At 39.7% G+C, this 27863-nt stretch overlaps 2 protein-coding genes across 2 annotated transcripts in view; both read left to right on the forward strand.

The window, feature by feature from the left end:
* Nucleotides 1-1362: 1362 nt before the first annotated feature.
* cers3a (ceramide synthase 3a) lies at nucleotides 1363-16501 on the forward strand. Its single transcript, XM_061068243.1, has 11 exons — nucleotides 1363-1431; nucleotides 6311-6511; nucleotides 6912-7029; nucleotides 7901-8019; nucleotides 8145-8202; nucleotides 8364-8414; nucleotides 8974-9066; nucleotides 10565-10693; nucleotides 11843-11949; nucleotides 12995-13148; nucleotides 14144-16501. The coding sequence occupies exons 2-11, from the start codon at nucleotides 6339-6341 to the stop codon at nucleotides 14336-14338; spliced, it is 1197 nt and encodes a 398-aa protein (XP_060924226.1). The 5' UTR covers nucleotides 1363-1431; nucleotides 6311-6338; the 3' UTR covers nucleotides 14339-16501.
* A 5773-nt stretch (nucleotides 16502-22274) lies between these two features.
* adamts17 (ADAM metallopeptidase with thrombospondin type 1 motif, 17) overlaps nucleotides 22275-27863 on the forward strand; it is a 147071-nt gene continuing 141482 nt past the window's right edge. Inside the window, exons 1-2 of the mRNA XM_061068122.1 lie at nucleotides 22275-22407; nucleotides 22777-23120. Of these exons, the coding sequence (XP_060924105.1) occupies nucleotides 22350-22407; nucleotides 22777-23120 (402 nt within the window). The 5' untranslated portion in view covers nucleotides 22275-22349. The remainder of the gene's footprint in view (nucleotides 22408-22776; nucleotides 23121-27863) is intronic.

A 27863-nucleotide genomic window follows, 5' to 3' on the forward strand; every position in this document is an offset into this window, starting at 1 on the left:
CAGCCTGCACCCAATAACCCATAGAGATAATTCATATATATATATAAATGTTAAAATAATTATTTTACTTGAATGTATTTTATCAAAAGGTATTTTATACAAAAGTATTCATATCATTAATTCAGTAATTTGTCAAAGTCCCTTTGGCAGGGATTGCAGCTCTGTGTCTTCTGTGGGAAGTTTTGGTATGAACATGGATTTCTGCAGTTTATTGCATTCTTCCAGATCATCTCAAGCACTGGATGCATCTGAATGCACCTGGATGGGAGGCATATGTGAGCTTCTGGTCGTCTTCAGGTCTCTCCTACCACAGGGTTTGAGCCTCAGGTAAAGCTTGGCCAATGAAGGACAGTCCAGTCTGAAGCTGATACAGCCTGTTCAAGGCAGAAATGCAGAAACCTTTATTTTGCCCTGCAGTTCTGTATAAAATGTACTAACACACAATGGAGTATTGTTCTGACAATAAGGCTGCAGCAGGGGTCGTAAAAGAGCCGTACTGACGTCTTTGTAAAAGGATGACCTGGGACCCTAATGGGACATAACACAAACACGCATTTCTCTTTATTTCAGTCTTTAACTAGATCTTGCACTTGTCCTCACTATTGTGCTTTTATAATTGTTATCATTTACTCTCTTTTTTTATATCTTTTTCTTTTAAATGTAATTTCAATATGTTCCTATTCTACTTGAAACCTGTTCTTTTATTTAAATTACATTAAACCTTGTTTTTATTTTTGGGGAACAAATTATAGGAGCTATACAAATAAAGTATTTTAATTATTATCATTTTAAAATATAGATTTGCTTTATAACCGCGTATTCTTTAACAACTGTTTCTTTCCTCTTTCAAACCAAAAGTCAGATGATATTTTAATTTTTTTTTTGAATTTAACAAAACTTTGCAATTTGTTGTTTAGTTTGGGGGGGCTTCGGTAGATATTATTATAATAATAATGGGATTTTATATACTAAATATAATTTAGAATGTATACTAGCATATTTTTTTTGAGTTATGTATAACAATAATATTGTTATTTGTCAAGTCAATGTAATAGCCAAGTTGACTCTCTCTCTCTGTCAGTGCACAGTTTGTATTGTTGGAGAGCTGTCTTTGGTACTTTATCAAGAACACAGTACAAACAGGGTTATTTGATCCCCTGAGGGCAGGGAGAAAAAAAAGTTGCTGTGTATTGTGACAACTCACTAGCCTACCTGTACTTCCTTGAGGGGAGTAAAAAAACCTTCCCAGGTGATTATGGCTGGAATGGGTGTGACCATGAAGAATGTCAAACAAAGAGCTGGCTTGCTTGTCATTGTGGGAGAATAGAGGGTTTTCCCAGCCACATTAAATTCCCTATCAAAGCCAGCAGTCAGCCGGTGTGGGAACAAGTGCCCCTACCTGCTCTACCTGTAGCACTGACAGAGGAGAAGGTAAGCCTGTGTCTTCCTGTGACCTTGGATTGTGATTAATGAGCCTTTGTTTGTTTTAGCTTAAATGTGACAGAGACATCCAAGCTTTTTTATTCTGGTGTGAAATTGTCCCCTCAGTTGAAAGTTCAAGGAACAACACCGCCTGCAGCCATTGTGGTGATCTGGTCCCAGGAGATCCTACATCGGTTAAGCTTGTTCTCAGGCTGTACAAGCATTTTCATAGCTGATCAGATAGTTCAACATTAATTATACAGTGACGTCCAAACTGTGCAGTCAGCCCACTTGAAATCGAAGGGTTTGGGTTAAGATTAGTTGCGGTGGTTTAGTACGTTATCTATCTCAGTTTGGCTGTCACAACGATCTGCATTGCCAGGGCAACCTTTGTAGAGTCAGCACCAATGGAAAGGTGGAATAACAAGTACCTCTAAGAAGTACTAAACAAACAACTTAGATCTAACAGTCTAACCCTAACCCTAAGTCAAGATAGGTTTTTTTACTGTCATGAAAGCCTAGCATCATCAAAAACATGTTTTTGATCTTTTCAGAGACGAGTAAGGGTTCAGAGTTACTGGAATATCTTCACTTTTAGCTTAATATTCTGCTTTAAATTTTGTATTTGTGTTTTGCTATGTTTATCTGCAGTTACTCTTCCTGATTTTGGTAAACATTCCAAATCAGCTCACTGTTAAAGTTTTGAGTCGGTTAGAGGAGGCGTCAGACGAGGAGTTTTCTATGCAACAGGCAGACTGGACATGCCTTGTCAAGCACATTGCTTACTGAAGCCCCAGCATTTGGCATTGAAAATGCTTACATGGTAGTATAGTATTATGTCAACAAAAAAACACTGAGGATGAATTGCAGTTAAAGAGCCCTGCAACCCCTCCCGGCCCATTGATTGAACTGATAATAAATGCAGAGAGCCTACTTAAAAGTCCAGTCTGTAAAATTTTGGTGAAAGGGATCAATTGGCAGAAATTGAAGATTTAACATAACTGTAGTGGTGTTTTGACTAGTGTGTAATCATTTTAACTGTACAAATTGTTGTTTTCTTTACCCTAGAATGGGCCCTTTATATTCAAATTCAAACTTAATATTAACATCAGGAGCGGGTCCACTCAACGGAGGCCATGATGTTTTTTACAGTAGTCCAAACTGGGCAAACATGAAGGGGAGGGTAAAGCGAGGGATATTCAGCTGCAAAATGCAGCTTCACCACTAGATGTCACTAAATTCTACGCACTGAACCTTTAACCCTCTGTCAGCGTTGTGACATGTCACTAATGAGACATGTCAGGACCACTCACCCGTGCACGAAACACTGATAATGTGGTCAGTAATAGCAACACATTGTTATGAAAGGCTGTTGTTGGATTGAATTAAAGCTGACAGAATCTGATTTTAACTTGTTCCCTCAGAGCACTGTAGGGCTGTTGCACTGTTATTTTTTAATGCATTTTTTATGCTAATCCATCTGTGTCTTTTTCTTTTTTTTTAAACGGCACTCACAATATTAATACCTACAATGTTGGGCTGTGAATCTGACTCTGTGTGACAGTGGAAGGAAACAAAAATTTAATTACATATGGGCATTAACATGAAATCAATATTTTTTACAAATATCGGATTTAATGACAACAATCTAAAAACTCTACCACAACTACAAGCACAAAAGATTAACATCTAATGGTATGTGTCAGAGTGATGAGTCACACAGTAATGTGACTGTTATGCATTATTATGACCTAATATATGACGGAGAGTTCCCCACAAGATTTGCAGTCCAGCCTTGAAACATAACCTTGTGCAAGGGCATATTACTGATGATGTGTCCTGTGCCCAATTGAATGTGTACAGATTCGCTTAGATTTTAAATAATATTTCCTTTTAATTTTAAAAGTGTAGTAATTGGTACAGTTTCTTATAACTATAGGGAGTCTATTCCAGATGTTTGAGGCTCTCACTGAAAAAAAATGACCAAATGTACCATCTGTTTGGAACATAACAGTCTCCTCTGGTTACTGACCTTGCTAACCTTCGGTCCTTATTCTTAGTTGTAATGCAAACACTTAGAGGAGAAGGAGCTAGTCCATCAAGAATTTTAAACATCAGGCATAAATCTGTTTATTGTTTGAAGCTGTCCATACTGATTAAATTATACTTGACAATAATGTTACAATGATGGTTACTATTAGGCTATTTAGGACTTTCAGTGTTTGTTTATAAAGTGATTCAACTGGTCTTAAGGTATAATTTGGTTCCCTGTAGCGAAATATACGGTTGTATAATCCTAAAATTATGCCAGGGTATTTAAAATCATCAACAATAGTTATGTGTTTCCTTCAATAGTCACATCTTGGTGTACCGTCAGTTGCCTCCACCAACCTCAGGCCAGACTTAGTACTCTGGTCCCCTTGACCAAAGAATACTTACATCATAGAGCTCACAGTCCCATGGAAGGTTGAGGAGGCCTATGAGCATAGAGCTGTGGTATACAGAGCTAGCAGCAGAAGCGAACCAGCGTGGCTGTAAGACCAAAGTTTGTCCAGTGGAAGTGGGATTCAGAGGATTTGTGGCGTCGTCTATCATCAGACTGCTTAAAGAACTCGTAAGCAATGGTCAGGCTCAGCGAAAGACCATCAGAACAGTCTCAGAGGTGATCGAATGAAGTAGCCAGTGGATTTGACTCAATAAAACTCATAAACCACTCTAGAACACACACCTGTCAATCTTTTAGCAAGCTGCAGGCTTCAACAACAATGCAAATTTCAGGAACGGTTGAGCACTTGACACAAGCTGAGGACTGATCATCCTGCAGTGGGCCACCCTTATGGAGGGTGTATAGTGTTGGAAGGCTGAAACACCCAGTGATGAAATTGCACACCCTACTGATGATGTGTCCCGTGCCCAATTGACCCAAACTTTTACCCTGATTAAGATTTACCTCCCACACAACTCAGAGAACCCCCACCAGTTGATCGTCTACGACTTTGTAACATCTCGTGTTGTGTATTTTGATTCTTTACTATACTCTATGTCAAAGGTAATGAAGGACCACCAGTTTCATGGAAATAAACTAATTAAATCAACTGTTAGCCTTTATTTAGCCCTCACATTTATACAAGAACAAGCAACTATACAGGGGCTATAGGCTAGCTATGTAGTTGGTTTCTTTCCCAGCTTTTTCTAAACCAACAGAGTTTTTTGTATTTTGGCCCATACTTAACAAATCCATTGCCATTCCAAAACATTTACTGCAAGTTTTTTTGTAATAACCACTTGTAATGATGATGGAGGTCTGGGACACCTGCTGCTGGTATGCTCCCACAGGTTGTTATTGTAACCATGATGGTTTAGCCTGCCACTGGTAGAGACAAATGAGTAACATGGCCATGGTCAGAGGACCTTGTGTATTTGCACATGTTGGATCTGCCAAAACAATGTGTGTGTTGGCCATAAACAGACACAAGACTTTGTATTCACATATGCACACAAGGTCGCCTGCAGTCAAAGAAAAAGGTGGGCAGTTCAAAGAATGTGAAAAGAATAATGCTATGTATAGTGAGGGTATTCTGGACCACATATACAACCACCTGTTTCACAGTAGCCTACCTTTCATGGGACAGTGACTCTCTGGGGCTTTGACTTAGCAACTGTCAAACAGCCAGTTTATCCAACGGTTGCAGGGGCTGCTGGTAAAAGAGGGAGGGTCAACAACTCATCCTCCAGTGCCAGTTGATAAAAGACTGAAGAGACTCCTTGTCAGTCTGATCTATTCTGCTGCCTTTATACAAGTTATTTTACCTCCCAACAAACACACACACACACACACACCTATACACACATACACACATACACACACACTGACTCCATGATTAATGACTTTGTACTGTAAGTGTGTCTCTGGGCTGCAACCTAGACTTTCAAACTTTCATGCAGCTTTTTTCTCTTTCTTTCCCTCCCTGTTTCTGTGTTTGTGTGAGAGAGAGAGGGAGACAGAAAGAGAATTATGAAATAGGTGTGCAAGCTAATCTTGAGAATCAGGGAGGGATCCCTGGCCAAATATTTGTTTAGGAAACAGATTTTCATGTACAGTAAGTGTAGCTGTATCTGTGACGGCACATAGCTTCCAACCAACGTCAAGTAGAATCTTTCTAAAATATTACCATATTCCTTCCTCTATTTTTGTCTGAGAAATAACTCAGTTAAACTTTTACACTTTAGTTATTATAAGTTACTATATGTCTGGTTGAGACTGCACTGAGCACTATACAGAATTTGCACAGAGCTTAGGTGAAAACAATTGGTGTATGTACATTTTACACACACACACACACACTTGCACCATCACAAAACCGTAGGTTTTCTCCTGCTTCAGGCAAACCCAGTTTACGGGAAGTCACTGGAACAGCCAAATACTGGAACAGCCAAATAGTTGTAAACTTTTAGAATATGCTTGTATTTTGTAAATGCATTTTTAACCATATGCAGAATGAACGTCAGTTTTCTGTGAGACCAATGTCTATGTCAATATTTAACCGAATTTCCAGATGTGCCTTGTTGACAAATGTTTCTTCAGGTTGCTGTATAAAAATGTAATGAGACAACAGATGAACATTTGCTTATAAAACCAACCCTGGCTCATTAACAGTATTTTATCTGTGGATTAATGAGCATCATCCTTATCAAATTGATATACAAATTAAATGTAATTCCGTGTTAAAAGGCTGATTCCTTGGATATTCTTGGTTCATTTGTTTAATGACAATTTCTTGTGAGTCATGTCATAGTCCTGTCTTTTTAATATATTAGCAACAGACACATATCTATGTTCATTGGTAGTTCCCCTCCTGAGCTTGACTTATCCCTTATGTGTTTGTAGGACCTGGTGGCTGTGTTAAGTAGCAGGGATGTTTGACACACTGTATGACTGGTTCTGGTGGGACAGAATCTGGCTGCCAGTGAATCTGACGTGGGCTGACCTGGTAGACAAGGAGGACCGGGTCTACGCCAAAGCCTCTGATCTTTATGTCACTGTCCCCTATGCCTTTGTCTTCTTACTCCTCAGATACCTGTTTGAAAAGTAAGAGCCACACTCTGTGCGCCTACTCCCTCATTTGGTTATACAATACCAACATCACAGCACATTCATAACCCCATTGTTGAACAGTGTGACACACTTCTTCATGACCTTAAACACACACACTGTTGCAATTCAGGCCCACATACACTCCCTTGCTAGCCAGTATACTTATAACCACAAATATTGTAAAATATATAAAAATGTATCTGTAACATATTTAACATGGAAGAACAACAACAATAATGTTATGACTTATATAATATACATATGTGTGTGTTTGTGTATAAATAAGAGTCATTTGTGCTTCATGGAAACAAACCTACATCCTCATTATCATAAACTACATGTCCTACACTGACATTGTAAGAATTCAACCCTGTGTGTTCTAACTGTGTTCCAGTTGGGTAGCAACACCACTTGCTGTCTCCGCTGGGATCAGGCAGAGAGCCCATCTGAAAGCACAGGACAACCCCATCCTAGAACTCTACTACACCACTCAGTGCAGACATCCTGCTCAGGTAAACAGAAGTTCCAATCCACTCAAATATCCATTCTGTGTCCGATGTGACAGTGTATATATATTTTTTTTATTAATAGCAGTATGATAACATCAAATATTACATAGTGAGGCTTTACTGCTGGCGGCTGCAGACCTGTGATTTCTGCAGGACACACTTTTTGTCGAACAGATGCCAGGGGGAACAAATAAGCCTTTAGATCTGTGATGGATCCTCCGGTATTACTGAACTACTTATTGACTCAAAAACTTAGTTCAGAAAACAACACAATGTAATCTTTGGATTTTTGATATGAGATAGTGATTAAGATAATATGAATACATTTTTTACATTGAACTCGAATGCTGTGTAGTTTTAATTACAGTGTAGTCAAACACGTTTTCGTTCAACTGTTCCAATAAATGTTACAAGATGAATATCCCTTGTACATTTGAAGGTCTTCTGCACAATTGAAGTTACCAACTAGCAGTAGATGTTAGCAGGTGTTAGGAGGCACAAGCGGATGGTATATCTGTCTCAACGCTGAAATTACTGCACATGCTGATTTAATGATTAAAAATCCTTCTTAGAAGGTTTTAAATGGATCAGCTGATTACTGAGTGTAATCCATTATACCCTTCACACTAGATGCTGCTAATTTATCTATTCCTTGAATTAATACACATATTCTGTGGTAGCACTCCCACTCAGCAGCCACATCACATCACATGAAAATCAATGTTATGGTTAATCTATTTATTACAAATATCACTTTGACACCATTTGGGGAAATTTTTCAACAAGAACGCACACAGAGGGGTCGACATATATTTACATTTGAATATATTCTATGCACACATGTTTATATTTGTGTTTAAACATTCACTTTCAGGCAGCCTTTGATGGGCTGTCTAAGAAAAGCTGTTTGTCAGTGAGACAAGTGGAGCGCTGGTTCAGAAGAAGGCGTAATCAGGACCATCCGGGAGTCCTGAAGAAGTTCAGAGAAGTCTGGTCAGTTCTCTCTCTGTCTCTCTCTGTCTCTCTCTTTCTCTCTCTCTCTCTCTCTAATAATATTACAAACAATGATGCATTACATCTAAAAGCCACAGTCTACAGTTGTGATCCCTCTGCTACAGTTGGAGGTTTGTCTTCTACCTGTTGGCGTTCATAGGAGGAATAGCAGCCCTGTATGATGTGAGTAGAATGATGAAAGAGGCTTTGATTATGAACAGCAACTCAAGGCAGCTTCAACTTACTTCATCTTACATCGAAGGCATTTCCTCTTCACCACTTTTAAGTTTCAAATTACCCACACACATGCAAATTTCCTAACATGTCCCTCCCTGTCATTGCAGAAAGAATGGTTTTATGATACTCGGGAAGTGTGGACAGGCTTTCCAAAGCAGGTTTTTAATCATCATCTTTTTCTTAAGTTTGAAATCTTTCTATTACACTTTATTATTACTATGAATATATGATGTGTCTGTGTGTGTGTTTTATCTAAAAACCCAGTTTTTTCTGCTTGTGTGTGCAATATGTCATGGAAACTCGATTGAAATTTCTGTTGAGAAGGACATAGCTGTGATGTTAGTTGGGTGGAATGGGACATTTAGAGCACCTGCTTTTATATCATGTGAACAGGACAGAGGAAATATTTTCTGCTGTACTTATGTCTTTTTTACATCTTAATTGAGAAACAGAGATGTGTGTTGACAGGAATACAAATAGGGTTTATGCGCGGACATTCTACATTCTATGAAAAAGGGACCTTCATTACAATTCGGATCTTCGTTATCAGGTTATATATCAGGTGGAGCTGGGAGGTGTCATCTCAGAATGAACAACAGATTCTTCTCCTGTTAAGCTGTGTTAGGACAAAGAGCACTGCCCTCAGGGACAAACCCTATGTCTGTGGCTTCATGTTACACGTTGTCCATCGCTTTCTGTCTCTCTGTCTGTCTGCAGTCCATGCTGGAGTCTCAATACTGGTATTATATCCTGGAAATGAGCTTCTATGCCTCTCTTCTCTTTAGCATAACCTTTGATGTCAAGAGAAAGGTGAGTAGTTGGAAGCCGAAACCTCAATTTACACTCCTCATCAATAAAATCCGTTGTCATCCCAATTTTTGTATTTCCGTGAATGCAGGAAGCAGGTTATGTTTTTACCCCTGGGTGTGTTTGTTAAATATTACTCAACAATGCATGGACTGATTTTACCAAACTTGGTGGAAAGTTTACTTCGGAGGACATCTTTAGATGATGACGTCTTGGACCTGATCGATCAAAGGTCAAGATCAATGTCAACAGAGATATCTCAATTACATACATTTTCCATGATATCCCTGCAAAAATAGAAAGACAATCTAAGGATTATAAAATATTTTATATGAAATTAATTTTCATTGTATTTTATCATTCATATGTAAAAAAAAGTGTTCAACAAGGTATCATGATTATTTAGTAGAAGAGATGTCTCCATGGAGTCAGTAAATTACATTATTTCCATTGTAGTAATGTGTTCACTTTTGCAACCAATAAGATTAGACACAATCTGATTAGACACAATCTGCAGCTTATTAAACTAATCAATTATCCTCATATGGTATAAATGATTTCATAATATCCTAATGACATCATTAGTGAATGGCATTATTACAATATAAAAAAGTCCGCAATCCATACAGTGTGTTATACATTTAACACTGTAATATATATGGTTAACATACAGATTCAATTTCAACAAAGATGTGTTCATGAAATGGCAGTCCAAGAAAGAGATTTTGTTTGGACTTGGTCTCGTACTGATTACTCCCAGGGTCAGCGAGAGCAGATGTCCAGTCATCAGTTCTCATCTCACTGGGCCTGTTGTCAGATTTTGATGGATTGCATCACCAAATCCTCCTCTCCATCCTCCCTACACAAATTAGAGCTGATCCTGTTTGGGTCCTGCTTCAGAGGACAGTCAACAGCATGGCATGGCAAGAAGTAGAGTCCAAGCATCACTCTTTCAAGGATCAATGCATAGTCGCCTTTTCATCTCAATACACACCATCTTGATTCAATTATAAACTCTTGTGGTTTTTCATAACATTGCAATTCTGACGATACTGAGCTCCATCTGACCTTGGACTCTTATCCTTCCTCAGTGACGTGTTTACTTAAATGATGGAGCGTCGCCTATAATTTAATGTCTCAAAGGCCGAACCTCTGATTGATCTGAACCAGTCCTGCTGTTTATCTCATCACAACATTAGTGTCAAATTCCTGGGCATCTTTTATATTGTATTCTGTTTTGTAACTGTGATTAACTGTATTTTACAATGTATCAACATTTGTTCACGTCATGACATTTTTAAAACTTGAAAACAACACTTGCGATATGACAATTCTTGTATGACATGCATAAAAAAGTTGCTGATTCCAAATGTTTAATACAAGTAGATGCAAGTGACATAGTAGTCCCTGAGTGATGCTGGTAAGATTTATGTAGTAGGTGGTAGTCTACAGTGTTCCCCATGTTGGCTGACTGCTGTGATTAAATGTTTCCCTCCTTCAGGACTTTAAAGAGCAAATTATCCACCACTTGGCCACTCTGGTGCTCTTATCTTTTTCCTGGTGTGTCAACTACATTCGTATCGGAACCCTGGTCATGCTTGTCCATGATGCGTCTGATGTTTTACTGGAGGTCAGTCACAGTCACACGTGGTTTTTACACAGCGCAATCTATCACCTCATACTAACATGTGGTAATAGTAGATTAATCCTGACGACATTTAGAGACTACATATTCTTCTCTCTATAATAACAGTGCTGTTTGGGAAGGAATGCCTAACCCCAGGTTCACTTTGGTCGGCAATTAGCACTGAAAGGTTCAAGAGTCACATGCCAGGAATATGTTTGTCTGACAGCTTATTCGTTAAATGCAGGTGATTGTGATATTAATGTTGTAATTTTGTTTGTTGACATTTTTGTGCATTAAAGTAACACAACGTTTTACAGAGCAACAGCGGCCTCTACAGGCACAAGTGGTCATCAAATCTGTTCAGCTTCAAGTCTGAGCAATTCATGTACAGAAAACAAAGCATATCAATCAAAACACTGGAACTACAACTATTTATTCTTACTCACTGAAATTAAACTTAATGGTGTAAAATCCCCATGATCCCTGGTTTACCCAACCAGAAGAGCTGTTGCTTTAACAAACACCCCAAACGTTTATTGTTTGTTTCCTTATTAAATATCACAGATGAGAGCTGACTTTTATTTCATTATTAGTAATAGTATCAGTATTAGTGTTAGTGTAAGTTTTATGACATGACAGTCGAATGTATGCAACCAATAACTAAATCATTGGATTCAGAGGTGTGTGAAGTCATATAATAGACACCTCTATGTGAACATGAAACAAGACCACAATATAATGCAACTTTGGACCTTCTGTTAAAACTCAGTAGATTGGAGTCAATGGTCATAGTTGAGACCATACACCAGATGGAGTTCATCCCTGTATTTCCAGCTCAATGTGCTGACGCTTTACTATATTTATTATTTATTTGTTTATACATACACATGCCACATCCATCTGCTGCTAGAACACACTACATTCTTGCTCTGGCACTAAATGTTGGCATTTGACATTAATTGAGAGGCCAAGTTTCCCAGAATAAACCAAACTCAAATGGTAAACTCGCTTATAATCGATTGTACCATATTACACCATTAAAGATTTATTCTTACCAGTGAGTATGATATCCCACAGAAAATGGGCTCTTGTTCAGAATAAACTGTGTTTTTAAATATTGTTTATTGACAACACAACTCCTTTTTCTTACAGTCCGCCAAATTATTCAACTATGCCAAATGGGAGAAAACCTGTCAAAGCCTTTTTGTTGTGTTTGCCATAGTGTTTATGGTAACACGCCTCATCATCTTTCCATTTTGGTAAGCTAGTAAGCACAGTGTGTTATGTGTGTGTTTGTGTCTGCATATTTAGTTATGTGTATCCATTGCTGCAAGCTTTATATTATTAACTTTTCATAGTTGACAAAAGAAATTTAATTTAATTTACATGTATTTGGGTTGCTGATCATACACTGAAGCAATCACAGTGTAACTGTTAAATGAACAGTTATTTCAAATTTTGATATGGGCACTGGCAGAAATACTGTTGTGGTTCTTATGAAATGCTGGGAACACAATGCTGCTTTTACTCTAATGTTTTTCAGCACAGCAGGGTTCTTTCTGAGAATCTCTGCTACTGAGTTTTATTGCTGCTTCACCAATGGTATTTTTAAATACAATGTTGTAAAAAGAAACATTGTCCGCTTGGTGATGGGCGGCTGTGGCTGAGGGGTAGAGTTGTCCTCCAACCTGAAGGTCGGCGGTTCGATCCCCAGTCTGAACTATCTGCATGCCGAAGTGTCCTTGGGCAAGATGCTAAACCCTCAATAGCCCCCCATAGAATAACAAAGTGCTGCAAGTAGATGCACTGTATGAATGTGTGTGTGGGTGAATGTGAAACTGTACTGTAAAGCGCTTTGAGTGGTCATCATCAGACTAGAAAAGCGCTATATAAATACAAATCCATTTACCATTTATTAGGCCTGTCTAGCCAAAACAAATGCAGGCTAATCCAACAAGGCTGCGTGGACATTTTATACACTCTAATGAGTGTTAATAGTTATTTTTTATTGTTTTACATTGAGAGATATACATCTGAAAGTATATCTGGAGTCTGGAGTATCCTGGTGAACTATTGATATTTAAACTGCTACCCAAACCCAGCAACATTATCTAATCTGTCAACCTCATATCTAGTCAAGTTGCTACTAATATATTTTCTGATAATTATTCAGATTACTTGAAACATTGTCACAAAATAAAACATTGTTACTCATAAAACCCACATCGCAATGAAATTACAAACGACTCAGGTTACAATGCTGGATATAGATTTTGACTTGTTTCTGGTCTGACTGTATTTCAGGCTAATCCACTGTACCTGGGTTTACCCCCTTCACCACTATCCCGCCTTCTTCGGGTACTACTTCTTCAACGTCTTGCTGGTGGTCCTCCTCTGTCTGCATATATTCTGGGCCTACCTCATTCTGCGCATGGTCAGGAAGTTTATATTTGGAACGGTAAGTACAGTATGTTATTCACACACATACGGTCAGGCATCTCTGTGCAGCATCTTCTCTATCACATTTGACTTGCGATTTGGGGCAAATTGGGGATTAAGGATCTTGCCCAAGAACACTTGGGCACGTGGACTCAAGTATTTTTTGTTTCTGAACTAACTTTAATCTTAATCTTAATGCTAGGGTTGGTCATTTTTGGAAAGCTAGCATAGCAACCTACACAATAAAAATATTCAACCTATACAATCCAACCCCTCCAAACAACCCTCTCTTTAAGACTATCTGCCCTGTCTCATAACTTTCGCGTGACTCGTTCGCTAACTTCTGGCTATTGTCTCTGCTTCAGAGGTGTGTGTCTCTCTGACTTTTGTTGACTCTGGTTACGGGCAGTGAGAATACGGCCAGGTTGCATGCAGGCAGGCAGGTCGGTTACAGACATCTAATCATTTAATTCTGTCCAAATTAGGTCTATACCAGTCCTGCGAGGGCCACAGACACCATTAATTGATAGATATCGAGACATGAAAAGGATATTCAACTGATAAGATCATAACTGTTTCAGAAACAACTTAAATGCTGGACCTTAATTTAGTAATATCGCAATGTATAAAGATTTCATCCACTAATTTGGCAAAGACAATTTTACTCTACATCTGTTTAGTTTACTTATTTGAAGCAATAACCATAAGCATTACCTCTACAACGACAGATTATGTTTCATTATTGAAATATGCTCATCAGTCAGCAATATGACACAAATGGAAGTAAACAGAAAGCAGTACATAACAAATTTCTGCTGATATCAACTCAAAACTCCAGCTTATTGTTCTCAGCTGCAGCTCAGGTTCCAGATTTCAGGGGTAAGTTTTGCTCTCTTCCCCGGCAGCTGGTTCCACCAGATGATTGTTGTATTTGCTCACACCCCTCTCTCCCTCCACATTTTCCCACACCCTTCTCAACGTTTACTTTATTTCTTCCCATGTCTCCTGTCACAGATGACTGGAGATGAGAGAAGTGAGAATGAAGAGGAGGAGGAGGAGGAGGACGGAGAGAGCAGTCAAACAGAGGACGAAGGTGTAGGACAACACAAGCTGGGCAATGGACATGCAGTTGATGAGAAGGACAAGAGTGGCTGCTTCGGCTGCTTGTCTCCACCAGAGGTCATCTGTCGCTCAAAGACTGTGTACTGACTCACGCTTAGTATGATCAGTAGAGCTGAAAATGTGAGGAACCAAACAATGTTGAATGAGTTTATCCTCTAAAGACTGAAAAATAAACAATACATGTGACCTTTTCCCTTTAGATGCTGAAAAACAACCTAACTCAATTAAGCCATGCTGTGCTAACAGACCTGAGAACTGTGCATTCGTAAGGGGAGAGAAACTTTGAGATGTTTTGGTTGTCTGGTCCTCTCCAGTGTTGTCAGTGGCAGCATCAACATAATTTTTTCCCGAGACACAGTATGATTAGCCACATCAAAACTTGTCATTTCAGCACATAGATGGCTGGCTAGGACAACAGTCACCATGTGAGCACACCATATTCTATGATAATGTTGTAAGACTTATAGATTTCCACACAAGTTACATTGGTTTTGTTATTTCCCAATGGAAATTCCAATAAATTACTTTTTGGGTATAGGGAGGTTAAGTATGCGTCTTTAGTGCCTGTTGGTCCAGGATGTGTTCAGCCAGAATTATCTGACTGGAACAAGGAAATATTTCAGGTGCTTACAAGGAAACTGTTCATCGTATTTTCAGATTTCTGAAACTACCATACACTTGTATGTTTAGTACATATTATAAACATAATATGTACACATGTAAATGTACACAAGGTACACAAAAATCGATGGAATTACATACTTTTTAGTGTTCTGTGCCAAAATAATTTCCTTATGAGTTGTCATACAGTCTAACAGGTGCATCTTGACTGGTTGATTGGCATAGTTTAGTAGCAACTATATCACTATATGAGTTTTTACTTTCATAAATAGTGAGCCAAAGTGAAACCATAACTTCTAGGTTCTGTTGCAGGACAAAGAAATCCTTATTTAAAATCCGACTGATATCTGTGGCAACACTAATAACAATCCAGCCTTAGAAAAGAGGCCTTCTCTAAAGTTTGTACTGGGGCTTGCATTCAAGTATTTTTTTTTAAGATCAAACTAATTTGTTTATTTGATGTGACTGTGTGATGCGTTTTTAATGTGAATTTGTTCACTACTTGTAAAAATGTGTCTCTATCAACTAATCAACAAATAAACTGAGCTAACTGCGATGAATCACCATCACTGACTGCTTTTAACAATGGAGCTCCTCGCTGGTGAATGTTGTCAGCTGGGTTGTGTATCACAATCCTTTACTTATTCATAGAAGCTTGTTAAAAGACCACACAAACGCTCATTTAAAGGAGCTTTAGCACGTGATTTTATTCAAAGTGACTGGGGAACAACACTCAAGTAAGCACTGATGCTAAATCAGTTTAAGGCAAAATATAAATCAGAAGTGAAAAGAAGTGCAGCAAGTGCTAGTCCGACCTGTCTGTACTAACAGCAGCACACACATGAATTGAGGTTAATTTCAGAGATTTTATCATATATCATGTTACATGTTTTTCTCATTGTTCTTGCGATTCATATTGAGAATATGTCTACTTTGGAAGTAATTCCACTGGTAGCCACAAGATGACGCCCATTACTCTGCTTTTCACTGCCAAACCATGAAAAGCAGGATCAGACTGTCGACCACATGTGCAACAGAAAAAACGAAAACAATCTCTGGCTGGATTGATTATGGATACTTTATTGTGACTGAGTGGGATCATGAATTTATCTTCTAAAATATGTCAGCAACAACATGGATATTGTTTTCATATAAATGTAAATTAATTAAGCACAAGTGACCATTTGCATTTTCTCCACAGGAAGACGTGATCCACTAGAGAGAAAGTTTTTCATATTAAAACAACCTCTCTGCCTTGTATGATTCTGATTCTAAATAAGATAAACTGAGCATGTAGTAAGGGAATCTAAAGACACTAATTGGCAGTAAAACAATCAATACACTAAATATCCAATAGTATTTTTTGGTGGACTTGCCCTGACTGGCAAAGAGTCTGAATTTGCAAACTTCCCATCTCCACTTTGTTTTCTGTTATAAATGTCGTCACCAAGCCCAAAATCCTCCACAGCCACAGGGGGAATTATGCAACTGTTTTCACAGGCTGAGCAGAACTAGCCGTAATGAGTAAACTGAAGTCTGATGGGTTTCCATTTACACACTTATTTAGGTGTCCAGGCCTTTGAAGGGCTCTTAGTTTGTATACGCTTTGAGTCAACACAAGACTCAAATTAGTGCCTCATTATTCTTATTTTATAAGCTTTTTGATTTATGCTTATATATGAGATTATGTCTTTTATCTTTTTTCTTTCAACTGTATTTGTTCCTTATCAGCCTCATCCGTTTTCCCTTTTTTTGTGTTTGACTTGTTTGTGCTCTTCATTGATCTATGTAAAGCATCAGTGAGATCCTTTGAAAGCACTTTATGAATAAATTACCATTCATGTGTTCTTCTACTTCTTCTTCTTTGTTCGGTTTATTGATGGATGGCAAACAACATCAAGATGAATCCAGTCACAGTCAAGAAAATATTGCACCTGAATAAAAAAGTTCTTAAACCCCTTTGATTGTGGTCATTACCCTGGTTTCCCTTGAAAGTACAATACCTCTTTGATTTTTACATTCCAAAGACTCACAATGTGTTTATAAGAGATACTGAACCAAAGTTCCAGGTTTTTTCCCCTCATCTTCTTCTTTAGCATAAAACAGGGAAAATGGTTTTGCATTTTGTGTTGAAAACAATTCTATGTCAACAGCTGTTGCAGAGATATAGGAATCTTAAAATGCTTTGTCCAGATGGAATCACAGAGACTTCAAACAATTTCAAAAGAAAATTCTTTCAAAGTTGCTTGATGATAGAGTATGTTACGGACATAAACACACCCAAGGCAGCACTAAGGTATATTTAAAAATGTAAAACTTTAGTTTTCCCTGAAGTTTGAGTTGACAACTACCTCAGCTACCTCTCTCAACATCTGTGCCCCACACTCACCTGTGTGAGCAGAAATATAAACTACAAATGTCATCAAGAGTTCGATGGGTTTTCCTGATGTCACCCTGATACCACATGGGGAGTGGCCGAATTCTGGAAGAGGCCGGCTGCTGTTCGAGGCCATGCCTCAGCTGCTTTGACTCTTTAACTCGCTTATAATTAAGCACATTTTCGACTTTTAAATTAGGCAGAGCCAGAAATTCAATCAGAATTGTTGAAAACAGTTTTTGTTCAGAAAATCTCTAAACAAACTAACACACGATAAATATAGAACATTGAGTTCTCAGACACAGCATGAGGCCTGTATACACAGTGTGATCTGAGCAACCTAGTGTGGCAGATATAAAAGGAGATCACAAGGCCGTGCTATATCGACTCAGAAAAATCTCCTCCCTCTGCCTCCATAAAGAGCCATCTGTGGTCAGTTCAGCAGATCAAACCACTGAACAGAACAACGCTGACATGCCAAGTGTGGCTGCCCTGCTGAAACAGTTGCCCGGCCCGTCACACCAGTGTGGAGAAGACATTGGCCCTTCACGAAAAATCAAAACAGCCTATTGCTCCCATCTGTCATCCCTGAACACAGCTGTAAGAAATACAGCCTGGAACTTTCACTGATTTCTTGAACTCGTCATGTTTCTGTTTAAAAGTTTTTCTTTTCTCAAGTTAGTAATGCTAGTGAATCCTATAGAGTCTCTGCCCTGAAGTAGGTGTCTACTGGAGTCAGCCAGGTTTTTTTTATATTTTTTATATTCATTCAAACATAACAATTTCTGAAATTGTTATGTTTGAATGAATATAAAAAATCACTCATTAAAGAAACATATACTCATCAAGCTTCCTGTCGGGAATGCCTATATACATGCTTACGCATGATATTATCCAATCACGTGCATGGCAGCAACGCATGGACCCATCCTGCCTTGTGTCAGCAGTCCAGGCTAGTTGTGGTAATGGTGTGAGTAAAAGAAAACATTCTTGACACACTTTGGGCCTTAATATGAATCAATCATGGTTTAAATGTCACAGTTTATCTGAATATTATTGCTGAACATGTGTATCCCTCTATATCCACTGTTTATCATCTTCTAATGGGCACTTCTAATAGGATAATGGTCCATGTTATAAAGTAAATGTCTCAAAACTGATTTCATGAACATGACAGTGAGTTCAGTGAACTTTGGTGACCTCCACAGAAGAACAGCATGAATGTGCAGTGGGAAAATCTGCAGGGATGTGATATTATCATGTCAACATGGCGTATAGAATCACAGAGGAAAGTTTCCAATATCACTGAGAATGAGCAGAGGGAGACCCTGACCACTGCTGGCATTTCGTTCCTAATAATAGCATATACACACACAGCCACGCCCACGATCAGCAACATTCACATAGTCACACAAAACAGTTTGATTCCAAATAAACTACAGACAATATGCACATTAGGTTGCCTCAGAGAGGGGTGTGTAATCACAGGACAACCACAATGCTCTGTCCAGGTAAATACATACAAAAAAGAATTCATAATAGCTCTAAAAAATAGAATAACATAAAACGGGACATTAACAAACAAAGTGAAAATCATCCCTTAACAACAGACACTCATAAACAACAGAAACAAATAAAAACCCTTAAAAACTGTGACGAGACCACTGCAGTGATACTTAGTGTATTTTAATATATAGAGGGGATCTCTTTTTTTTATAGAATATAGGACAAGATTTTGAATATCCCTTGTCCTTTTGAATATCTTCTGCCCAATTTAAGTTACCAACTACCAGTAGATGTTAGCAGGGGTTAGCAGCCACCAGTGGATGTTGTGGACATACAGTAACTTCTCTTAGCACCTTAGTTTCATCAGGTGTTTCAGCCTTTTAATCACTCTCTCTTCCGAGGCAGGCCCCTCCCCCCCGCAGGTTGATCAGACCTGGGTGCATGTCCCTAGCATCTTGGGCCCAGTTGGGATCTTACCTCCTGATCCAGAGCCATTGTATGCATCGTTCTGCACTGTGTGATGTTTCTTTTTATGATCTGGCACAGCACTAGTAAATGGATCCCACAATCAGGCAAGTATGGACAGGAGAAACAATTACAGTGAACAAAAATTCTTTCTATGTAGATATGGGCATGGGACTGATCTTTTTAATAAACTTGACTTTGAGGTAAGACATCCAGATTTGAAAGAGTGTCATTCCACAAGTTAAAGCAAGCAGCAGCATTTTTGTTCCATCACTGTTCTGTATGTAAGAATATGTGCATTTAAATCAGGGAGTGTGTGTGTTGTGTTTTTCATCATAGAGTTTTTATTTGGTTGTCTGTGTGGCTTTGAACTTCATTCATTCAGGATCCTGGTCTTGTTTAATTTGAACCCCTAAAAGGAGTTTTAAACTGGTTCTGAAACGGTCTTATTTTAATATTGCTGCCACTTTATAACGTACAACAGCAAATGAAACAATCAGGGACAATCAGTAAGCTAAGGTGTGGTTGTGGATAAGACAAAAGTGAGGATTAGCTGGGGTTCTGTGACAGGAGCTACACACCCACGCACCAACCTCACCTCTGTACCTTCCCCTCTCTTTTCAATACCGACACAGGTCACACTACATCCTCAGGCACTGGAAGTGGAGGTTAGGAGGTGGTGATACATTTGAAAATGGAGATATCTGCTAACACACTTTACACAACCTTCCTCGAAGCGATTCATAGTAGTGCAATCAGTAGCTCACAGAAAGAGTTTTTACCTGTATTGAGAAAAGGGTTCAAACCCCTGGCACCTTTCCCGCCTGCACACACCTGCGTGCAGTAGACGTCACTGTTGGAACATCGCTGCTGGAAATTTCATATATGGTCAAACACACTTTGGCTGCTTTCAGAAATACACTCAACTCCAGATAGTGTCCTGATATTCCCCAGATAGGTTGTATGTGAACATATCAGATTGAAAGGCTCTTGTACCTGTCTCCTAGTAAAATCTCTGGATAGTACCAAAGGGAGCTCATGTGAGACCACAGGAAGAGATCCTCTAGAAGATGACATTTCTAACAATTGACATAGGCAAAAATGAATCAAACTAAAGGAATACAAATGTTTCAGGATGAAAAAGTCGAGCCACATTTAGAAGGTCCAAACAAAGATGTCACAAGAGCTTTTGTTGATAAGGACTGACGTCAGCTTCGATGATCTTTAAACAAAATAACGTGATCTCAGCAGCGACATTTTTACATTACATCCTTCTTCTTGCCTGAACACTCCAGAGATTTCTCCTGCTGCATTCTCCAAATGTGAAAAGCAAACTCAAGAGAAATTGTCCATTGTGCTGACATTCTCCAGAGTTCTGAAAACAGCTATTTGAACTTAAGAATTTGTTTTAGATCATCCTACAAATACTTCTGAAGAAGCAAACTTGCAGCTTTAAAGCCTCTGCTATCAGAAATTCCACTAGGTTTCAGAAACTAAGTTCAGGGATTTGCTACATTAGAGCCACAAGAGCATTTGCTATGATAATGGGTGATAAAACTCAACTCTAAGTTGGTATTCCAGTTCATCCAAGGGATGATAAACAAGAAACTCTTTTTTGTAACCAAAAGTATTGACGATTTCCTTCCATTGGGGATAAGACAGCCAGACCAAAGGCAGACTGTAGAATATCTTCAGAGGTGTCCAGACAGTTTACTTTATAACAATCTTATAATTTTCCAATTCTCAGAGTTGTCCAGGAACTTATTTGTTACTACCATACCATATAGAAGGAGGTCCTGGGTCATCGGTTTGATTCAGCACCCGCTGGGACTCCTCCTGACAAGTGCTTTGTTGCACGGCTGATCTTTTAGAAACAAGTATATCAAAGATGTAGAGATTTAAAGTCCTTTCTTGACTCAAGATTTTAATTGTCGACTCTCGTTTACATTGTCAAGGAGGAACTTTTAGGTTAGATATATATTACATATATACATAGGTACACTTACTTTTCGTGGGGGGATTTGATGTATCGTGAACATAATTTTTCACATACTTTATTCCTACTATGCATGCACCAAACACTTCTGGAGAATTCCACAAGAAGGCACACGACAGAACTCAGACATAATAGAACACCTGGATTTGCATTTTGTAAATAAAAAACACTGGAAGAGGTTACCTTATGGTGACTTAGATCATGGCAGAAAAAGCCCTTAAGGTGCCATCATAAATGGTACATGAGGACTTACAGCATACTCTTTTGTTTGGTTGGTTTCTCCACTGTTGTAAATGACGACATGCTTACTACCTATTCTGTCATGTCCTGCCCCTACATGCTTTGCATCTTGTGGATGCATAGCGTACATTTTTTAAGAGTTGTACCACTGACCATAATGGGCCGACATAGCTTAAAGCAAGTAGGCTATATTTGACCACACTATGAGCATTACCCTCAAACCAAGTCTGAATCCCTCACACAGTATTTTGAAATTAGACCCTCAAAAATGTCTTCAGAACATACAACACAAAAACACACAAACATACGTCGGACACACACACAAGCACACAAACATCTTTGTACATTTATCTTAGTGAGGACAATCATTGGCAGAGTGCATTCCCTAGCCCCTTATCCTAACTTGAACCATCCAAACTAAATGCCTAACCCGAACCTAACCCTAATTCTATCCCATACCCTCAAACAGCCCATTGAATTTGTGAGGACCAGTGGAAATGTCCTCACAATTATGTTATTGAACCAAAATTTGCCCTCAGAACTATAGATAGGCCTGCACACACACGTACACGCGCGAGCGCGTAAAAGCCAGTTATCTGCCCTTTTTTTCCTTCTGTTAAAACCACGTGTAGGGTTTCAACCCACGGCAGGGACGGACAGCTTCACCGACCAATCAGAAGGCATGTATCTTTCGGTCAGTGCGTAACGGGGCCAATGTGACACCATTAAAGGTCGGTCCACGTTGTGTGGGCGTGTCCTACTCTCCAAAGTCCCTCCAGCCTTAATTACTCCAACTTCTCCAACTTTGGAAGGATTGCGCGGAGCTGTGCGTGTCGAGCTCCTGTCCCCGCACGACCACCCCCCCACTCCAGCTGCTTCAGCTGAGCTCCACCATGCGCTCCTGCCATGTCAGCCCTCTGCTCGTCTCTCTGCTGTGCATCGGACTCGCTGGTGAGTACTGACTGTGTGTGTCTGCTTCTCTTAGATATAGGTCAACCAGAGCCACCACTTTCCTCTATTCAACAGCTGAACGTGTGACTAAGATCAGCTCTATGAAGTCGACTGGGGTTCTTTGTTCGATTCACTCCTCAGACATCGACTTCATCGAGTGATCGCTGCAGTGTAATAACTTGCACACTGTTCCTAATAGTTCCAGGCTGCAGATCCTTGCAAACCGCTAGTGGAGCAGTGAAGTTGAACGTGGCTGCAGAAGTCACGGAGCATTAGCGCAGACAGTTCAGTCAGTTCACTGAGTCAGGGCAGGAGGCTGTTCTTTAACCATTGCGGCCGCTGTCTGATGCGAAGTGTCTCTCCCCACAGCCCAGTCGGAGGTGGAGAAGGATGCGGTGGTTCCCCGGCTGCTGTCGGGCCAGGAGGGACACCTGTCCCAGCGGCGCAGGGGTCAGCGCTCCCTGGACGCCCCGGGGGGAGGACACCCTGACCCGGACTACATCATCGTGACACTGCCCGCCTTTGGCAGGGACCTGCTCTTGAATCTGACGCGGGACAGTACGTTTCTCTCGGGGGACTTCGTGGTGGAGGAGCGGGGCAGGAACATGAGCGCAGCGCTCAGAAGCTTGTCCATGAACCAGCTCTGCTTTTACTCTGGCTCCATCGTCAACCACACGGATTCCCTGGCATCTATAAGCACCTGTGGCGGCCTGGTAAATCCATCTTCATTTCTTCTCGCATTGTTGATGGCTTCCATGTCTTGTCATTCAAGAAGCTGAGCTCAGAACCTGTTCCATTTCACGCGCTGAGAAGGCATGTTGGATCATATACAGTCTATGGTTGGATCCCAGCAGCCTGGTGTAGTGTCCATGCAGCCATCCTGATGAAGCACCTCGAAGCAGGGTTATTAGCTCCTGTCTCATATGTCATTGTAGTTAATCTCTTAAAACCAACAGACCTGCCAGTGGCTCTGTCGGTTCAATGTCACGCTGTCAAGCCAAAATCCTCAGAACTTGATTTCAAAAGCTTTTGGAGATCCTGTTTCCAAAGATAAATGTGTCTGGCTGCAATCTGGGGAGATGTGTTGAAAATGATGCACGCACATGCACAGTATTTTCCAGTCTGATGAAATGTAGAGGAATTAAAAAAAACATAAAAACTTCTAGAGGGAACAAAAAGGAAACTAGGTTTGACAAACACTTTTAGCTCAAGTTCCACTTCCTGACTTTTTGTGCAGTTCTCAACTGCATTTAACAGAAATGGCAGTAAGCTCTGGAAAAGGAGCTGAGATTTAAGAGTTAAGCATAAATTTGGCCAAGCTACTATTTTTGAGGCAAAAAAGAAACTTTTCAGTACTATTATATACTCTTTATGTGACAGGGTTCTACAAAAGTCCCTTGTTGAAATATTTTATGGTCGTACAATTGTTAAAGAAAATATGACTTTCCCCACCATGAGAAGTTCCACATAAGCGGAGGCATTTGATAATGCTCTTATGTAAAGTGAGTGTGGAGGTAGGGCTTTAGCCTGAGTGCTGGGCTCTGCAGCAGAAACAGTGTTGAAGCCAGCTTCTGCTGCAGACTCTGCTCCTTTTATTTCCTCCACAAATCCTCAGTGACTGTCTGGGCTCTCAGTTAACCTACAGTGAATGACAAGATTATTGTCCTGCTGTGTACAGTGTGAGTCACAGGGTGGGTTTAGTAGAAAAGTTAAGCAAACCTGGAGTCTCTCACAACTTGTCCAGACTGGGCCCTGCCGGGTTGCATGAAAGGTTCTCAGTAAAGTTAGCTGTGTCCCAGTTTTAAGTCGTTAACTAATTCTCAGTACATTTATTACATATTGTTTACTAACATTGAACGGCTCTGGCTGAAGTTATAGTAATGTGCTGTTGGCCCATATTGGGAAATGATGCAATGTCTGCCATACTGCAGCTTTGAATCTTGCACTTTCAACATTTGCATCTCAATGAAAGAGCAGATCCTGCTTTTTTTTCCTTCTGAGTGGTCTAATGAACCACCACACAACATAACTGAGTGTTTGTTTTCATTTTTTGTTAGGAAAAGCTGCTTTTCTTTTGTCCAATATGGTATGTCAGTATTGTATATCTTGGCCATATGACAACAAATGTCATGTTTGAGTTCATTTAGAAAAGCTGTACCTCCATTACATAATTTGTCCACCAGAGAGCACTGACAAGTTTATTTTTGCTCTGTCTAATGTCCTGCTCACTAGATTTCTGGGTCCATACTGTTGCGTTCAACATCATACATCAGTATCAGCATCAAAAATATAGTAATGTTTCGGGCTCGTTACGACTAGTCAAAAGAGGAAAGCAGTCTCATGTTTAGACAAATCTAAACATTCATGACGTTTTAAAGACTGGTTCGTTGACACCACTTGATGAGGCAATGTTATTGTAAGTAACAGAATGATGGTGGAAAGTCAAATAAGTCTTCAGTGGTAATAAAACAGCTTTGTAGTTATTCGATATTTAATAGTTAAACAGTGTTTAGAACTTTTTCTGTTGAACGGGGACGCTTGATCTTTTCATTAGACTGATTGACTTAAATTGAATAAACCCAGTTTGTGACTGTTGCAAGTGTATGATTTGTCCAAACTGTCTCTGTGTAGACAGGTGAAGCCTTAGCCACTAAATCAGTTGAAGTCTTCCTGGAACTCAGTCAGAAACATGAAGGCTCTGTGGGCTGTCATGTGGGACTATTTAGAGGACTAAGAAATGTTATTAGCGGCACGGAGTGGGCCAGATATCGTTTTGCCACTTCCAAGTTTCTGAGCTGGTAGCCACTCTGCCACGTGCACATGCTCGCTCTGTGTTTGATCTGAAGACTGACTCGGAGTGTGATCAGGCTATCTATACTTGTCTAGACACACACACATACACACACACACACACACGCATGCACACGCAGACAGGGGCACACATTGGTGTGTCAGGTTTGTGCATGTGAGTAACCGAGATGCCTTTTAGGTCAGAGAAAAGTTGTTGTTGGCTGCCAGCCACAGAAGACTTTTGACCTTTTTATTGCCATTTCGTTGAATTTTCTTCTCCAGACAGCTGCTGGATGTTATTCTGAAAAAATGTTTTTAAATGTGATGTCCGTTCATTGGAGCTAACTACGTCAGACCTGGTGACTCATAAGGTGGGAAAAAAGAATCTCTCCCATACACAGAAGCACCTCAACCCCAATGCATTATGGGTTTCCTGTTAGAAACCTATCTCCATATTGTCCAGGTTATATATGTAATTTTATTCAGTCACAATCCCTGCCAGGCATGCTCTGCAAAGAGTAGCGCTGTCACTTTGTCCTAAAAATTCAGGTTTGAACTGATTTGAACTGGCACGTTCATTTTTTTAACTAATTCAATCACAATCAATTTATCTTCCCCCTCCCCCTGCTCCGCTGCATGTTAATCTCGTTGTCTTTCTGGTTATGGCCTTTTTCAGAAATCTGGAAACAGCGCTGAGGATAAATGGAGTCAAGAGTTTGTGTATTCAGATGGGGTTGTACAGTTAAGTACTGTTACTGTGTCAAAGAGACTTCACTATATTATGATTCTTGAGGACTTCAGGCCTCATCATTACCCTTCTAAAACCAAATGTTACTAATATACACGTACATATATGTTTTACAGTATGCTAATTCAGAATGGACCAGTGTTTTATTATCCACTGTCAGCTGCTTTTAGCGAACTGTTTGACACTGGACAGTAAGACTACACAATGTCTTAATCATCTTCTGATTTTATCGTGCTGCATAACTGAATGATTTTCTACTAACTTGTTGGGATTATTTCTGGTGAGGGAATGTTTAGATGAGCTGGAGCTGATCGATATTCAAATTACCCAAAATTACAAATTGAAAAAAAGTCTTTGATGAAACATTTTTAAGCAAATTTAATTTACAAGATTGTTTATGCCGTCTCCATATGCTTTGTTCACCTGGATGTTTGGTAGTTTATCCCATTCTTCCTGGCATAGCATATTCCTCGCCAAGCTTCACCAGATTGTAAGGGAAGCGTCTGTGAACTGTAATCTTCAGGTTTCGGCACTGATGTTCTATTAGATTTATGTCCGTGCTCCGGCTGGGCTACTCAACGCAGGAAACGCACTGGAAAACACAGAAGTGTCATATTGGTTTGTCGAGTGTGGCAAACATTGCAGTGCTACCAACAGCAGCCTAGTTTCCTTTCAGGTTAATGTCCACATTCCTGTGCTGAATGCATTTACGCTTTGCCCTGCTCTGCTCAAGTGGTTTTATTATTGCGAAAATATTCTACATACAACCTTATTGTCTTTTTCTAGATCAAAGTACAGCCAAACCATGCTGTTTTTCGTACAAGATGTAATCTGTACCCCTTTTCACCTCACTGGTTTATTGCAGCAAGAGTAAAGAAGGGCTGAAGCCCCTTCCTATGGTGGGCAGCTGTCTAACATTTAGAAGGCTCTTAACAACACACACGTCAAGTAGGAAGCCAATAAGTTGAACTGTTCTGGAGATGCAAGGCACATAAGCTGCTTTCAGACATGCACAGCATTCCTGAGATCCTCCGGAGATTCTCTGCAGGGGCTGTATGTGTTAACGCAAATGTCCGAGTGATTGGCATAGAGTCTGGAGGAGCTAATGAGAGACACAGTAGGAGATCCTCCGCTGGATCACTGCAAGTGAGTTGGCGTGTTGATAATGTTTCCAACAAGCAACAGATGCAAAAAAGGCAAACTCAAATAACCCAATAGAAAACAAAAAGCAAACTCCAGAGAAAGTCCAGACCCAATTATCCAGAGTTTCTCGTAAAGTCTTGTCTGAAAATGGATAAACGGTCAGGACAGCTGTGGCTGAGGAGGTAATGCTGGTTGTAGTCCACTCACTTCTAATGGTCATGTAAATTGTGTCTGTCATCTATTGGAGGGCAAGTCGTTTTTGTGATGGGGTAATCGGATCAGAAATGGTCAATATGGTGTCAATATATAGAAACTCACATTTTGTATCCATAAAACCATGGTATGTTGGCCTTCAAGTACGGAAACACTGTTTTGCAGTCTGATCAAGAGTCAGGGAGAACATTTAGTGTACAGATTGGTCCAGCATGTTCTCATGCTCACAAGCAGGGGGGAAACGTTAGCCTCTGTCAAGGAGACAGTTTAAGAGTTTTAAGTTTTAAAGTTTATTTGTGGCAACTCTGCTTTAAATATCACAGCAGTTAAGTAACATACAACTACAGTACTATTTGTTGCAACTTAATTTTGAATTAAGTGCAAGTCTAAAGACTCATCCCTGCTGCTCTGGTATTGTTTCAACCAGCGAGCTCATAGGGATGATTCTCAGTATTCAGGGAATGCTGGAACCTTGTAACCCCACGCTGAGGACGGGTGTCGAGGAAGCAGATTCATATCCTTGATGTCATTTTGTAGCCATGCATAGTTACTATCCATCTTT

This window comes from Limanda limanda, chromosome 3 (genome assembly GCF_963576545.1).
Source record: "Limanda limanda chromosome 3, fLimLim1.1, whole genome shotgun sequence".
NCBI lineage: Eukaryota > Metazoa > Chordata > Actinopteri > Pleuronectiformes > Pleuronectidae > Limanda > Limanda limanda.